The following is a 14,766-nucleotide window of genomic DNA, read 5'->3' as shown; positions in this document are numbered from 1 at the left end:
AATCGTGAAACCCCAATTTATGGGTTGCTGCTCTAGCCAGATTGACGACTCCCCTTTCTCGGCAGCAGCTCAAGTGCGTCTATTTCTCCGACCCACAGCGCAAAAAAAAATAGAATCAGAATCAGGGTGAAGCCATATCACTCGAACACTTGACGTATTCGCTCGTAAGACACACAAAAGCACTGGAGCTAGGGTAGGTGTACCAAATGTGGAGGAGGTATGTCACCAACTTGGAGAAATTTGCAAGCAAGTACTCTATTTAAGTTCAAAATTAATAACAGTATGCTTCTTCTAGCTGCTTGAACTTAGTATAAAAAGATTATCACTAATATTCTAATGATTAATAAAGGGTGTGTCACATCAAATTGCATCACGGAAAAAACGCTGTAGAAATTCGCCCAGTAGACCGATCCTTTTGAAAATTTTAGACAGTAAAATAAAAACTATTAAACAACTTTTGGCATTTTCTTTTTATTCATACTTCGAGCCCAAGCCCGTATGCTCGCACCTTCCTCTTTACCCCGTCCATAAGGTTCTGTACAACGACAGGTTGTAGTTTTTTTTGAACAGAGATCCATTTTCTCTTGAAGTCCGCCTCCGATTTGACAACTTTTGGGTTCTTCCCGGAGGGCCTGCTTCATAATCGCCCAATATTTCACTATTGGGCGAAGCTCCGGCGCGTTGGGTGGGTTCATTTCCTTTGGCACGAAGGTGACCCCGTTGGCTTCGTACCACTCCAACACGTCCTTTGAATAGTGGCACGAAGCGAGATCCGGCCAGAAGATGGTCGAGCCCTCGTGCTGCTTCAATAGTGGTAGTAAGCGCTTCTGTAGGCACTCTTTAAGGTAAAGCTGCCCGTTTACCGCGCCGGTCATCACGAAGGGGGCGCTCCGCTTTCCGCAAGAGCAGATCGCTTGCCACACCATGTACTTTTTGGCAAACTTGGATAGTTTCTGCTTGTGAATCTCCTCCGGAACGCTGAATTTGTCCTCTGCGGAGAAGAACAACAGGCCCGGCAGCTGACGAAAGTCCGCTTTGACGTAGGTTTCGTCGTCCATTACCAGGCAATGCGGCTTCGTCAGCATTTCGGTGTACAGCTTCCGGGCTCGCGTCTTCCCCACCATGTTTTGCCTTTCGTCGCGGTTAGGAGCCTTCTGAACCTTGTATGTACGCAGGCCCTCCCGCTGCTTGGTCCGCTGGACGAATGAACTTGACAAATTCAGCTTATTGGCGACATCCCGGACCGAACTTCTCGGATCACGTCTAAACTGCTTAACTACGCGCTTGTGATCTTTTTCACTGACGGATCATCCATTTTTGCCGTTCTTCACCTTCCGGTCGATGGTTAGGTTCTCGAAGTATCGTTTTAGTACTCTGCTGACCGTGGATTGGACGATTCCCAGCATCTTACCGATGTCCCGATGTGACAACTCCGGATTCTCGAAATGAGTGCACAGGATTATTTCACGACGCTCTTTTTCGTTCGACGACATTTTTCCAAATTTTCGAAAAATGGACAGTGAAGCATGGCCAACGTGATCTATACACTCTTATCTGATTATAAGCGAAAGCTGAAGATATAATTCCTAAAAATTAAATTTCTACAGCGTTTTTTCCGTGATGCAATTTGATGTGACACACCCTTTATAGTAAATTGTATAGAAAACTTGTCTCAAAATACCACTTTTATGCATCAATTATAAAACATGAGTCATTTAATATCTGGACGCAAAAAACGAAACTATCTCGCAACCATGTTAATGAAATAAAAATGTTGAGCATTAAAAATGAAGTCTATTTATTGCACTTTAGAAGGAAAATTCCGAAAAATAAATCCGATTAGATTTTGATGAAGCCTCGAACTTTTCTTCGAATACCACTCATCGTATTTTGGACAATCTGTTGGGTAACCTGAGCGGTCGTTCCACTATCTCTTAATCTCTGCTGCGTTCCGAATCACCTTTCCACTTTTCTACAACTGCCCAATATTTCTCGAAATCGGAATTAAGTTGGATTGATTTATGTCCTTTTCGAAGAAATCCACCTCGTAGTCTAGATTCCACTGTAGTGGCATCTTGCTAAATCAAGTCAAAACTTTACAGGTTTATTGTGAGCTTTTTAGTAAGGAAGAATACGTTTTTTCAAGCACTCCTGCCTGTACATTTTGAAATCCAATAGTGACATAGTGACAAACAACACAAACCTTTATTTTCCCTTGCTGCAAATATTTTGCTAAATCATAAACTTTCTTGTGAAATTATCGTCAAAAATTTATTTGAACTTGCTGGGGACATCACATCGACTAATAGATTTATGGAACTTTTGTTCTTGAAGCTAGCCATACTCCATCTTCACGGACGTTCCGTTGTCCATGAGGAGGCTTTCTTCGTACTTTACACTGTCTTTTTTCACTAGATTCTGCTTTAGTGTCCTATTTGATTATTTACTGGTCCGAAAAGGCCGAAATACTTCTCGCAAACAAATCCTTCTGGCGGTTGTTTGACTGGCTCTGGCATTGAATATTCAGGCGATATCATAATCCGACAGCTCTGGGGTTGTCCTAATCGTTCTCAACACCTTCAAATGCCGCTTTAACCCTTTCTCTACGGCAGAGTGCTACCGCTGAACGGAGCACTGCGTCGAAAAGTATGCACATTGCGCTGGTGTGATCGATGTGCAGTATCACCCTCATGTCGTCTAAAGACGACGCTTGTACACATAGCTCATCGCGCGGATGTCGCCTCTAGACGACGCTCGTAGCGAAAGGGTTAAATTCTTAGTTCCACTACAACGCTTGTTATGACCCCGCCGATCGATAGTATGTCGGTCAAGAAAGTGTTTGAGAACGCTTATTCTTCTGCTTTTCTGATGAACTCTCGAACTTTTCGCTGAATACCTCTCATCAACCGTGTTTGCCATTTGGGGATTCATACTTTCTTCAGTAAAATCATAATGATTCTGCTTACACCAATAAACCACATCCCGGCTGTAATGGTAGCTGGCTAAGCCGGGCTAGAATTTCAAGTGACCTTCGTGTGATCGAAAGGACGACAAAATTATCGTCTAAAGATACTGCTCCTTGTAAAGTTGTCCGTTCATAGTTACTACAGTGATGAAAGCCTTGGTTTTCTTTTCACAACTACAGATGCCTTGCCAAACCATCAACTTGCGAGCAAATTTATCTGCGAAGACAAATTTGAACTCACCCCGAGAATCCTCCTTACGTAATATCTTTGACTCGGAATTTGTCCATTCAATTTTTACAAATGTTTCATCATCCATCAGAATACATTCGTACAGTCTCCTTGTACAGTTTTTGGCAACCAGCTTCTGTACTGTGCACCGCTTTGAACCCTTTCACAAAATCACGTCCGGAGATCCCAGGACTCCACTTCTACGTTTGGCTAGCATTGCGCGATCGAACGTCAACTTTTGAGCACGGTGGTCACAGTCGATTATGTAAATTTGAGAGCCTTGGCGATCATTTCTCCTGGCTTTGGTTGGGTTTTCGAAGTGAGTTCACGGCTCTAGCATTTCATCTTCGATAATTTCTAAACGCGAGTATCAATCCTGATGATGTTTTCACCACTAAGTAAACAATCCTTCCACGTCAAAACGCTGTAATTGCAGACAAGTATAAAAAGTACATACTGAAACATCGATTTTTTAAATTTCGTCCTTTTCTGCCGTTTTTTTTTCTTTGAACGGGAGATTTTAGAATTTCTTGGACGATCGCAAACATTTGTTTTCAATGCACTTCATGATCGAAAAAACAGGAATCGAAATCGAGATCTTTTCGCCGAGAGTTGAAATCGAGTTAAATCGAGATGACTATTTTTATTGGCACCCAAAACCATACGTTTTGTCTCGTATTCCAAAAAAACTAAGTCCCAGAGTGTCGATTTTTGCCAAAAAAAATTTTCGAGATGACAGTAGATCTCGACGTTTCATGCAATTTTAAGGCATTTGGCATCAACATTTTATTCGAAAACCCTGATTTTTTGTTATTTAAAAAAAAAACTCAAACTTTGATCGCTTTGCGTTACCTTCCCTTGAGTCCGATTCAGCTGATATTTTGCATCGGGTGTTTTTTCGAGATGGTAAACAATTTTTATGGGGTAATTTTTTGAAATTCGAGACGACCATTTTCATTGGCACCCTGCACTGCACATCTTTTCACATCCTCATTTTCATTAGTTTCAGTGAATACGATTCGAGCTCCAACGAAATTTTCATTCGAATACAAGACACTTTCATTCGATTTAAGAACCTTTCACTTTTATTTGACGATTCGATAACTTCGCTCCAGCGAGAAGAATGAAAGAAATGAACGTGAAGCGAAACGAGACTGTACAAAGGAGGAGAGATAATCGCTTTATTGAGCGTTGAGAGAGAGTAGGGCTATTTTCAGTCTGCGTGAGTTTGCAGGAAATTGGAAGGCGAAAGTAGAGTGACGATGTGGCAATTGAAGTGCTATTTCGAGGCCTGATAGGTGATATTGTTCGGTTCTTTGGAAGCATTGTCTATTGGCTGACCGGAAAGTAACTCATCGGACAAAATTCATTAATACCTGATGCTCTCGAGGTAAAAATGAAGCCTTCGTTACCAAAATTACCGAGAGAAAAATAATTTCGATCACTGCCGAGAAACATAAACCATGCTCTGTGTGACCAAAACTGAAATCGTTAAATGGTTCTTATTCTTCTTTTTGGCTTTAAGAGGGTTTAAACTTTTCAGTTCATTCGCCTCTAACGTTAAATGGTTGTGTATTCGATATCGATATTGGGTTGTTAGATGTAAAATTATACCAGTTATGAAAACACAAAGATACTTATGTCAAATATAGAGGGTTTAAACTTTTCAGTTCATTCGCCTCTAACGTTAAATGGTTGTGTATTCGATATCGATATTGGGTTGTTAGATGTAAAATTATACCAGTTATGAAAACACAAAGATACTTATGTCAAATATATACCGGGATTTTTTCCTTTTACAGAAAATGCTTTATTTATCATTTAAGTGTATATTATCGTCTTCAAAATAGGCCCATTCCGAAGCAATACACTTTTTCCAACGAACAATTATGTCATCGAAAAAATGTTTATAGCTGTATTCCGAAATTGCCTTCAGTTCACACAGCGAATTCGTTTTTATGTTTTCAATACTGTCAAAACGGGTTTCGGGAACAGGAAAGTCATACGCATGTCTGATCGCCAATAATTATGCGTTGGATGAACGTGGGATCTGAATTTGATCATTTAAACATGTCTCCAGCCATTTGGATGCGATGAAATTTTTGAAGATAATTGTGCTCCTTTGGCACTAGTTGTGCTGCGTCTTTTCGCATGATCAAAACTTCAACCAAAATATGAACAGGATCTAGTGAGAGATTTCCGAGCTCCATTCCTTTTATTTTGTCGATGTTTTCATCAGTTGAAAAGGTGGATGGTCGTTCTTGACGTGACAAATCGTTTATCTCTTCTCGGCCGTCTTTGAATGCCTTATACCATTCATACACCCGTGTTTTCGACATATTTTTGTCACCAAATGTAATCGGCAGCATTTTCAAAGTTTTGGCACAAGAAATTTAGTTTGCAACGCAACATTTTATACAATATCTTTGACCAAAAATCCTCGAACAAAGAAAACTTGTTCATAATAACGCTGTAAACAAACTAAATGACATATGGTGCTCAAAATTGACATTAAGCCACTGACAGTAGAACCAATTTTAAAAAAAAGTATTGAATAGAAAAAAGTATTTGTAAGTTCAGCGGAAAGATTAAAAATTACAAATTCCCGGCATATATTTGACAGAATGTGAAAGACTCACTTATATCACTATAGTTGGTACTTCTACCCTACCCTAATAGAATCCTGTGCCACAGATAGATCGCTTCGACGAGAACTGCACTGTCGACCGACTGTCACGATTTGTACCGTTGACAAGGTCGTTCGAATGCCGCGAACTCCCCAGCGATTTTATGTTCCGGATACGCTGCGTCGCGCGTATCCTTTTCTGGAACATAAAACCCCCGCATAGACAACGACGACGACATACACGCATACACCCGCTCGCTGGAAGCTACGCTATTAACCGGTTCATTTCCATATCCATAGCATAGCCGTATAAAACAAGATCTAGTACTCGGTCATATATCAATGCCCCATAAGCCACGTTCGGGCTGGCTGACACTCTGTCTGATGGGTGGCAGGGAGGTCGCGCGGGAGATGGCACATTGCGAACGTAATAGTTTGTAATTTTTCTGCCATTAAAGCTCGAGAAGCATAAGTTTCATCTCCCTCGCATCCATCGATGGGATGCGAGGAAGCGAGGAAGAATCGCACAAAAGTTGTCGTTCTATGTCATGCGATTATTTCCATTTTAATAGTGGAAGAAGACAAAAAAAAGTTTCTCGTTTCTATCGCCCGACCCAAAGCGAACCCCCAAGACTCGAGAGCCTCAAATATGGACATAAATTTTTGTAGCGTGTTACACCGATTCCGCCAGCCAGCCAGCATCCCCCCCCCGCGCTGATCACCACACTGAGACGAGTCAAGTGCGCCTTTATAAGGCATAAGCATGACTGCGGAGGAGAGTGCAAACCTCTCCATTTGTGTGTGCCTATGGCCGTAGCAAGCCGATCAAGATCGAGGGGGTGGCGACAGATTAATAGCTAAGAGGCCACATGCTCTCTCGATGGAGAGAGGCATGCTGGAGGATTGGAAAGGGGCTTCGAAGATTTAGACTCTATCTACGCTGCAGACAACCGCTTTGGCAGTCTGTGTCTGTGGACGAAAGAGAGACACACTATAAACGGAGGGAAAATACTGCTTTTAAATTCGAAATTACATACACAAACCATAATTTTATGTTTAAATAATTTTTATCTCTTATTTTAAATGTATGAATATAAATATACCATCTGTTGGGCCATTTTGTGGTTGGAGCTTTTTTTGGGGATGCATAAATGTATTAGCCGGCTTGTTTGTTATTGGTGGGCGCAAAGTTGTGTGATTAGCTTCGAGGATTATAGAATAGGAGTCTGTTTTATGCGACTGGAACAAATTTTGGGAACGAAGTCTCGTTCTACCATTTCAATGGAAACGGCTAATCTTTGCTCGACAGCCGCAGTTTCAACAAAAAACCGTGTCGATTCTGCCGTCCTTCCGCATCAGAAAAGGGGGTAAAATAACAAATCACTAGATACACTGTTAAATCTCCAATAAATCATAGATTTTGGCACTCTGCACCACACTCTGCCGGCCAGCCAGCCAGTGCACACGATTGGTTCCTCGGAAAGGCGAAACCAACGCGTGTGTTCACACGCAATAAATTCATCCTCTCTACCATTCAGGCTCGCGCGAGTGATGAAGCTGCCTTGATAGTGCTTTTTGTCTGTGCGATTCTGCAGGGTTGACGACATGGTCACCGCAACATTCAGCGTTCGTGGTGATATATTAGCTTTATATGGAATTGAATACAGTGGAGAAAAAAATCAATCCACTTGGATGCTGCGGCATGTCCCCACGGTTTGGGGCAGCAGTGTACGCGCGTAGCATCATCAAAAACTTCATCAGCATCGGACGGACCCTGACGGGATGACGAATAAGCTGCTGCTTCCCTGCTGGCAGTAAAAAAAACTGGCAGGCCTTCAACGCCGGTGGTGTCCGATGGTTCGTGCTTTGGTTTTCGACACAGTCAGTGTTACCATATCTACAGGATCATCTATATAACTACAGATTTCTTAGACTTTTGGAAACCAATCTGCAGATACAGATTTTTTTTTGGGTTTCATACAGAATTTACAGATTTTTCAAAATAACGTTCAAATAATAATTGTGGCTTGATGTGAACAATATTCATCCCCATCTCACTTATTTTAGTCTATAGTCTTTGAGCCAGTTTGAATGTGAACCATCTCTTTCCGACATTCATATGTAGCGTTTATCGAACTAAGGCAAAAAAATGCAAGTGTGCGTAAAAAAAAAGTTGCACAGAAAAAAATTATCAAAATAAATCTGACACCACTGAAAATGTCAATTTTTTGCAAAAGCAGCCCATAGATGTACAATATTATGCTTCAATATTGACCCTAGCCGATCAATTATATTGCACAAACAAAAATATTCAATATTATAACGTCTACTGGACGACACAACGAATTCGTTTCTTCTCCCCGAATTAACGGAAAAAGTTTTGCAGATCCGGAATTTATCCGGAATCAGTAAGTTTAGAGTGTTTTGTATCTGAATGTGACTTATTCGAAGTGATTAACATAAATAAACCTTCAGAAAAAGAGAAATTAGAACGCGCCGAATTAGGCTCTTGATGTTTTGTTTGTGTTCCTTTCTCTGTGCAGGATGAACAAGGATGACTCTGGGAAAGAAAAATATTCGCTATTCCTGTCAGCAGTTAGTTCCGGCCATGGAGATGACAAGAAAAAAAAGGTATTTCAAAACGTCAAGCAGGAAAATATGAAGGAATCCCGGAAAGTACTCTCCGTGCACAACTGGAATTGAATGTTAACGTGGAAAGCTACGGAAAGCACTAAGTTTTAAGGAAATTGTCGTCTAGTAGGTAATCGCGGCATAACGAAACATCCGTGGCATATTTTCTGCGAATCATTAGAAGGGAAAACCCATTCAAGGGAGGTGCTCCAGGATACAAGAGGCTGAACTTTGGTTGATTTGGAAGAATTCCTCAATGTAGTTCAACTGAAACGGTTCGAAGAAAACTTTCTGAATGCGACTTGGCCCGGTCCTGTAAGCGATAGGAATCTGTTTTATACACGGCAACAAATAAAACGTGTAGCAACATCAAATCAGGACGATTCCGAACGTTCTATGGATTCTATGGAAGTAGCATTTATAATCATTCATAATCACTGTGTCAAGAGAAATCGAGCCCACTGATACACGATACACGATTTTTCCTCGACACTCGATAATGAAAAAAAAACTCGCATCTATCGGGCAACATTGAATCAAAGTTAAACCTCGTTCACTGGCACCTTTTGTGACCACTATTAAAAAGTATAAGAAGTATTACAGCGATTTGAATAACAGAATCAAGAGCAACAACGATCGCGAAAGGAGATTGACCGCGAGAAAATAAAATTAACGAATGGAAAGCTCAAGGGCGGTACTATTTGTGCTGAGAAATTCTGAGGAGGAATCCGTTCTTTCATTGAGCGTTAATAATTTTATACAAAAGAGAAAATGCTCAAGAGTTATATGCTTCAAACATATGATTACCATTCGAGCAGTAGTCCAGTTCCAGTAGTAGTTCCAACATAGAATCAGAGATATAACCCACTTATTGTTTTTCAAATAGTTTTCAGAAGAATTGTTTACGGTTTTTATTTTCAACTAGCTGACCTGACGAACTTCGTCCCACCCAAAATAGATATTTTGGCTTGAATACTTTCAAACATCCACGTTTTCTTACTAAGTGAACGTTAGTGAGTCCAATCACTGAACTCTTCATTGATTGATTACCCTTTGACCCTTTACAATAAATTGTCTAGTACTTCTACAAAAATTCGTCCTTATAATATAAAATTATTTTCAGACACAATTCTCGTTCAAGATTCTTCAAGCATTTGGGAAAAAAATGTTTCTCCGTTGCATGTTTGATGCAGAGAATATTACAAAATAAAGACAGCTCAAATCGGACCATTCCTTCCTCGGGTTTAGGGCACACCAACACATTTGGCCTTCCATTTTTGTTTATATAGATAGAAGATATAGGAATGCGTTATTCCGTCTGAAAATCTCCACTTTCGAACAAAAATCAATTTCGTTAGCGCCAACATCAAATGGACTAACAACGCTTAGCTAATTGTAGAACATATGGAAATTCAATTTTCCGAGTTATCCAATTTTTCTCCGCTATAATGATCTACGGGAAGAGACGAATACAACGAAATATAGATGACTCAAATTGGACCATTCCTTCCTCGGGTTTTGCGCTTACCAACACATTTGGCCTTCCATTGTTATTTATAGATATAATATATGGAAATGCGTTATTTCGCCTGAAAATCCATTTCCACTTACGAACGAAGATCTATTTCGATAGCACAAATATCGAATGAACTAACAACGCTTATCATGATTTAATTTTCGAACATGTGGGAATTCAATTTTCTGAATTTTCAGACCTTCTTTCAGGATTTTCCGATTTTTCTCTCCACTATATTGATCTACGGGAAGAGACGACTACAACAAAAAACAGGAGGCTAAAATCGGATCATCCCTTCTTCGGGTTTTGCGCTTACCAACACATTTGGCCTTCCATTTTTATTTTCAAGACCACATCAACTGTTTTGGGGTATGATGCATATATTTTGGTTACAGAGTGATTTAAAATTCGAGAAGTCTTAACTGCGAATATGGTGGAGTTATGGCACTAAAACTAGAATTTTGCTCCAAAATTGAACTTATGAATGTAATACAGATATAAAAATAGATTTTTTTTAATACAAAAAGCATTGTTTTGCACCAAAAACACAGATTTTATTAATGAGAATCATGGCATGGTATGAATAGTAATGTCCAATTTTTGAAATTAATCGTTCATCGTTCATCGATTAATCGCCACACTGAGTAAAAAAAATTAGTAATATTAATGTGCTGTGATAGATTTTTTTGTCGTTGTAAATATTTTATTTGTAGTTATTCGAGTTACTAGTAGTTCTGCGATTGCCGGTTGGTTTATCAACATTTTTTCATCCGTCGTAAAGATGAAAAACAAGCTAAGCATCGTGCAACGAACTCTACCCGAAACAATGTTAACTCATACTGAAATTGAAATATATGAATGAAATTTAACTTCTACGTATCAACATGTATTCAATGTAATAGGATAACACGAGTTTTGCAGTTGATGCTAAAAACTTGAATTTTGCGAAATTTATTTTAAAATGCAGATCCATACGAATGTGCAAAAACGTTGAAAAAAGCCCGTTTCGGAGTTGGATCGTTTCGGTGTTTCCCAGTGAACTAGACACTAATATGGTACAATGTAAAACCACCCTTTTGGTGATCTCGTTTGGTTGAGAAGTAGAATAGTTCAGGGAAACCAAATAGTTTTTTATCAATCGATAGCAAAAACAAGATCATGTCTAAGTTGGGTAGCGAAACACAGCAAGCATAGGATGATCACACACAATAAGTACACATAGAAGGTTGCTATAGGAACATGTAAACTATTGGAAAAGTTAGACATTGGGCCTGATTCTCGAATACGGTACGGTGTCGACATCTGGATGCGAGATTAGTTTCCCACTAAATTTATCATTATAATATCAAATTATATTCAGATGAAATTTTTGTGTGAGATTATTATATCACATGAAGAATACAAAGTTTTCCACTCACATTGAATACCAGTTTGATACGAAGAAGTTAATTTTCATTAATGATTTTTCATTTGAAAAGTGCTCATTCTGCCTGAAAACTCATCATTATCTTCGACACTTCACTAACTCGTAAAACGTAGTTCAATGGCTGCCGTTTATTTCGTTTCCACCGTGAAGTGTATTCGAGAATCAGGCCCATTATAATCATTTTTGTGCAAACGACTCGAAAGAACTGTTTAGAGAAATGAAGTGGATTTTAATTGATTAACATTAACATCGATTAACCAAGGATAGGATACTAGTGAACTTGTAACACATACACAGCAGGATTAGGAGTACATGATAGGGATTAAACGTAAGTTTACACAAATAATACAATTGAACTGCTATTGAATTAATTATATGTATTAAATAGGAAAATTATAATATCTCCATCATACAACACCAAATTCCGTGTTTCATTCCCGGAGTATTGATTTCAAATCAACGGTTGGGATCAGACAAACGGATTCTTTGTTTAGTTTAGTGATTTACACTGCTTCTGCTTCAGAGGGAACGATTGTAGCTGAATTGTGGCTGTAGATGTGGCTGAATTTGAACAATAATTTCATAGCAATTTTATAAACGTTTGGATATTGTGCTCACATTTCATTTCACATGCAGGCCGAGGTTTTTGCGAGGTGGAATTAGACACTACATAGTGATTCAATGTAATTAAAACATCCCTAAGAAATTGAAACAACAGTTACCGTTATTTTTCCCAGAGTTTGGATAGATTAATTGACGTAAATTATTCGTTCGCTTCGATTGTCGGTTGAAGAGTATTCATTGTCGGTTGCCATAGTATTCATTCGAATCATAATTGTTTTTTTGTAGAAAGTATTCGATTAATCGATCAATCAAACGATTACCAGACTTCGCTAGGAAAGAACTACAGGCAAACCTTTTTTGTGCGGGGGATAGGGACCGCACAAAAAAGTCGCATAAAAAAAATCGTGCGAAACCAGTAGCTTTAAAAAATCGTGTTCGGTACACCTTTTGAAAAAACCTTTTTTTTGTGTGGTAGATAGGGACCGCATAAAAAACGTTCCCCCCCAGAAAATAACTCAAATCCACGCCATCCACCGTTCAATTTCCTTTTGTTTCCCTGCTTTGCGATGGGACACTTTGCCTTTTCGGTTGCGCGTGACTAGTTTGTGTTTTAGTTGCATGTCGAAACGTGTTGCTGTTAGAAATCATGTCATGCAAAAACTTAGAAAAACTTAGAGTATTTGATGAAAGGAGAGGAATGATTTCAGAAGTGGATAATTGAGACAAATATGTTTTTTTTTGCACTGAAATGCGTATAAACCATCGAAAAAAACTAAATGGACGATAACCTCTCATACACCGCACAAAAAAAAAAAACGCACAAAAACAGGTTTTACTGAACTTCTTTAATTGACGCCTTACTTTATCTACTACCCTACACAATTGCGATTCAACCCTGTACTGAACTTCGCAAGAAAATATTACAAAAACGACGATTGCCGTACCTTCTCTCGTCGTCAATGTTGTTCTCTGCTATCAACACTGGAATATGGTGGTCAACATTGGCGCTTCTTCGCCACTTTTGTGCCGCCTGATGGCGGTGATGATGACGACTATTGACTGGATAATAAATTCAAATTAAGCGCATCACAAAAGAGCCAACCGAACACAGACACAGATTTTTTTTTACCAGCAGTGGCGGCGGCGGATCCGGATTGTGTGTGTGTGTGTGTGTGTGTGATGTGCGTGACGTTTTACCATCGGAAGGGACCAGCGCGCCCAGGGCACCCATAAAACTCGGCTAGAAATTATGTCACCACGTTATAAACCATGCGTGTGTATATGACCTATTTTGGATGCTGCATTAGCCGCCGCATAGAGGGGGTGGGTGGCTCGACAGATACTGGTTCGCATTAGAGAGAATGGAAAAAAAATCTCCGCAGCACGTGATTGGAATAGATGGTTTTAGCTGTTGATGACATTGCGTGGTTCTGATACGAAAGACAATCATCTCCACTGAACCGGGGTTTGTCGACTGCTACTAGCACTTATCAAAAAGCATATTAATTGATTTAGTATGCGTAGAGCGAGATATGAAACATAATCTAGTCTAACAGTGGATCAAGTTTTATTGTGTCAAAAGTACCCTCCGTTAAACCTGTTTCACCGCGGAGTACCCCACTTTACGCCTAGAGAGCCAATCAAACACTTCAAGCACCCTACTTGGCTTCTTAGCCACCTCAAAACGGGGGAAACCTCCCGCATCGTAATTCATGTGCTGTGCCCAAAACGAATTTCCAAAACCCGATAGCGTTGAATCAATATGAGGCTAACAAATTGGAGAAGTGCAAAAAAAAAGGCCCGACTACTATTAGGAATTAGATGGTGGCTGCATGCCGCACTCGAACGCGATTGAGCGGGGCGAACGGAACGAACGGGGAAGCCTTAACAATCGCCCCCTCTGCGTGCCACCGGGACGAGACTGAGAGCACAGCCAAATAATAATCTGTTCGATTAATCAAACACCTGTTGTTACCTGTGAGTGGCCGGTGCCGTTCGTTTTTCGACGACTGCTGAATGCCAGCCGGGAGGAGTGACGCGGGGTCACATGCTGTGTAGATTTAAATTATGAACACGTTTATGTTTTTTGGGGATGAATTTGCCGCAGACCTTCGATTGTAGCCCCCGGGGGCAAATAATGAAAACATTTGTTTGGAAATTCTTATGAATATATGGGGGTTACCTGTTCATTCATAACATATCTGGCCAGCAGATATTTTCGCAATATTTTCAATTCACTGACTTGTGATAATAAAGTCCAATATTCACGAAGATGGCATAATTGCCATCTGGTATTTACACAAGTTTTGATATTGTGGATTAGCAGGTACCCGACCTACTGTTAAAAGGATCCTGCACTTAAAACATACTTCTGTAAGTCAAATATGTAACTATTGCATTTGGAAAATAAGAAATTGCGTCGATTTCACTAGCAATTTTGATTTAAAAATGCTACTCCCGCGACATTCAATCGTTTTTCGTTTATGTTTTTGACGTTTATACGGTGTTGGATTGTTTTCTACGGTTCTGTCAATCATTCGATGTTTTTAGAGAACCTTATAAATGCAAAATTAAAAAAAGATATTAGATCAGTACAAGGTTGGATTGGTGCAACACAAGTTTTGTATCACAAACTTGTATGAATATTCGGTCATTTAAAAAGTTTTCGCAGTTTTTGTTTGATTTTTATTTTTTTCATCGAAAATCTGTTTTAATCAAGTATGTATTGGCCATTATTATTTACAACCTTTCGTTATTTCACTGACCTCATTCCAGTCCCACAATATAAACGGCATAATCTTATTCATGA

At 39.6% G+C, this 14,766-nt stretch overlaps 1 protein-coding gene across 3 annotated transcripts in view; it reads right to left on the bottom strand.

Annotated features, from left to right (window-relative positions):
- The window catches only part of LOC129777156 (chorion transcription factor Cf2), a 104,492-nt gene that overhangs the window by 51,670 nt on the left and 38,056 nt on the right, over positions 1 to 14,766 (bottom strand). For 2 of the 3 annotated variants that reach the window (XM_055783244.1, XM_055783246.1), the window contains exon 1: positions 14,140 to 14,441. The exons of the other annotated variant lie outside the window; for it this stretch is intronic. In XM_055783244.1, the coding sequence (XP_055639219.1) occupies positions 14,140 to 14,147 (8 nt within the window). In that variant the 5' untranslated portion in view covers positions 14,148 to 14,441. Of the gene's footprint in view, positions 1 to 14,139; positions 14,442 to 14,766 lie in introns of those variants that run through there. 3 annotated transcript variants of the gene reach the window in all.

This window comes from Toxorhynchites rutilus, chromosome 3, assembly GCF_029784135.1.
Source record: "Toxorhynchites rutilus septentrionalis strain SRP chromosome 3, ASM2978413v1, whole genome shotgun sequence".
In the NCBI taxonomy this organism is placed as follows: Eukaryota; Metazoa; Arthropoda; class Insecta; order Diptera; family Culicidae; genus Toxorhynchites; species Toxorhynchites rutilus.
Note: the sequence above shows the minus strand (reverse complement) of the source record. Positions and strands in the feature narration are given on the sequence as shown.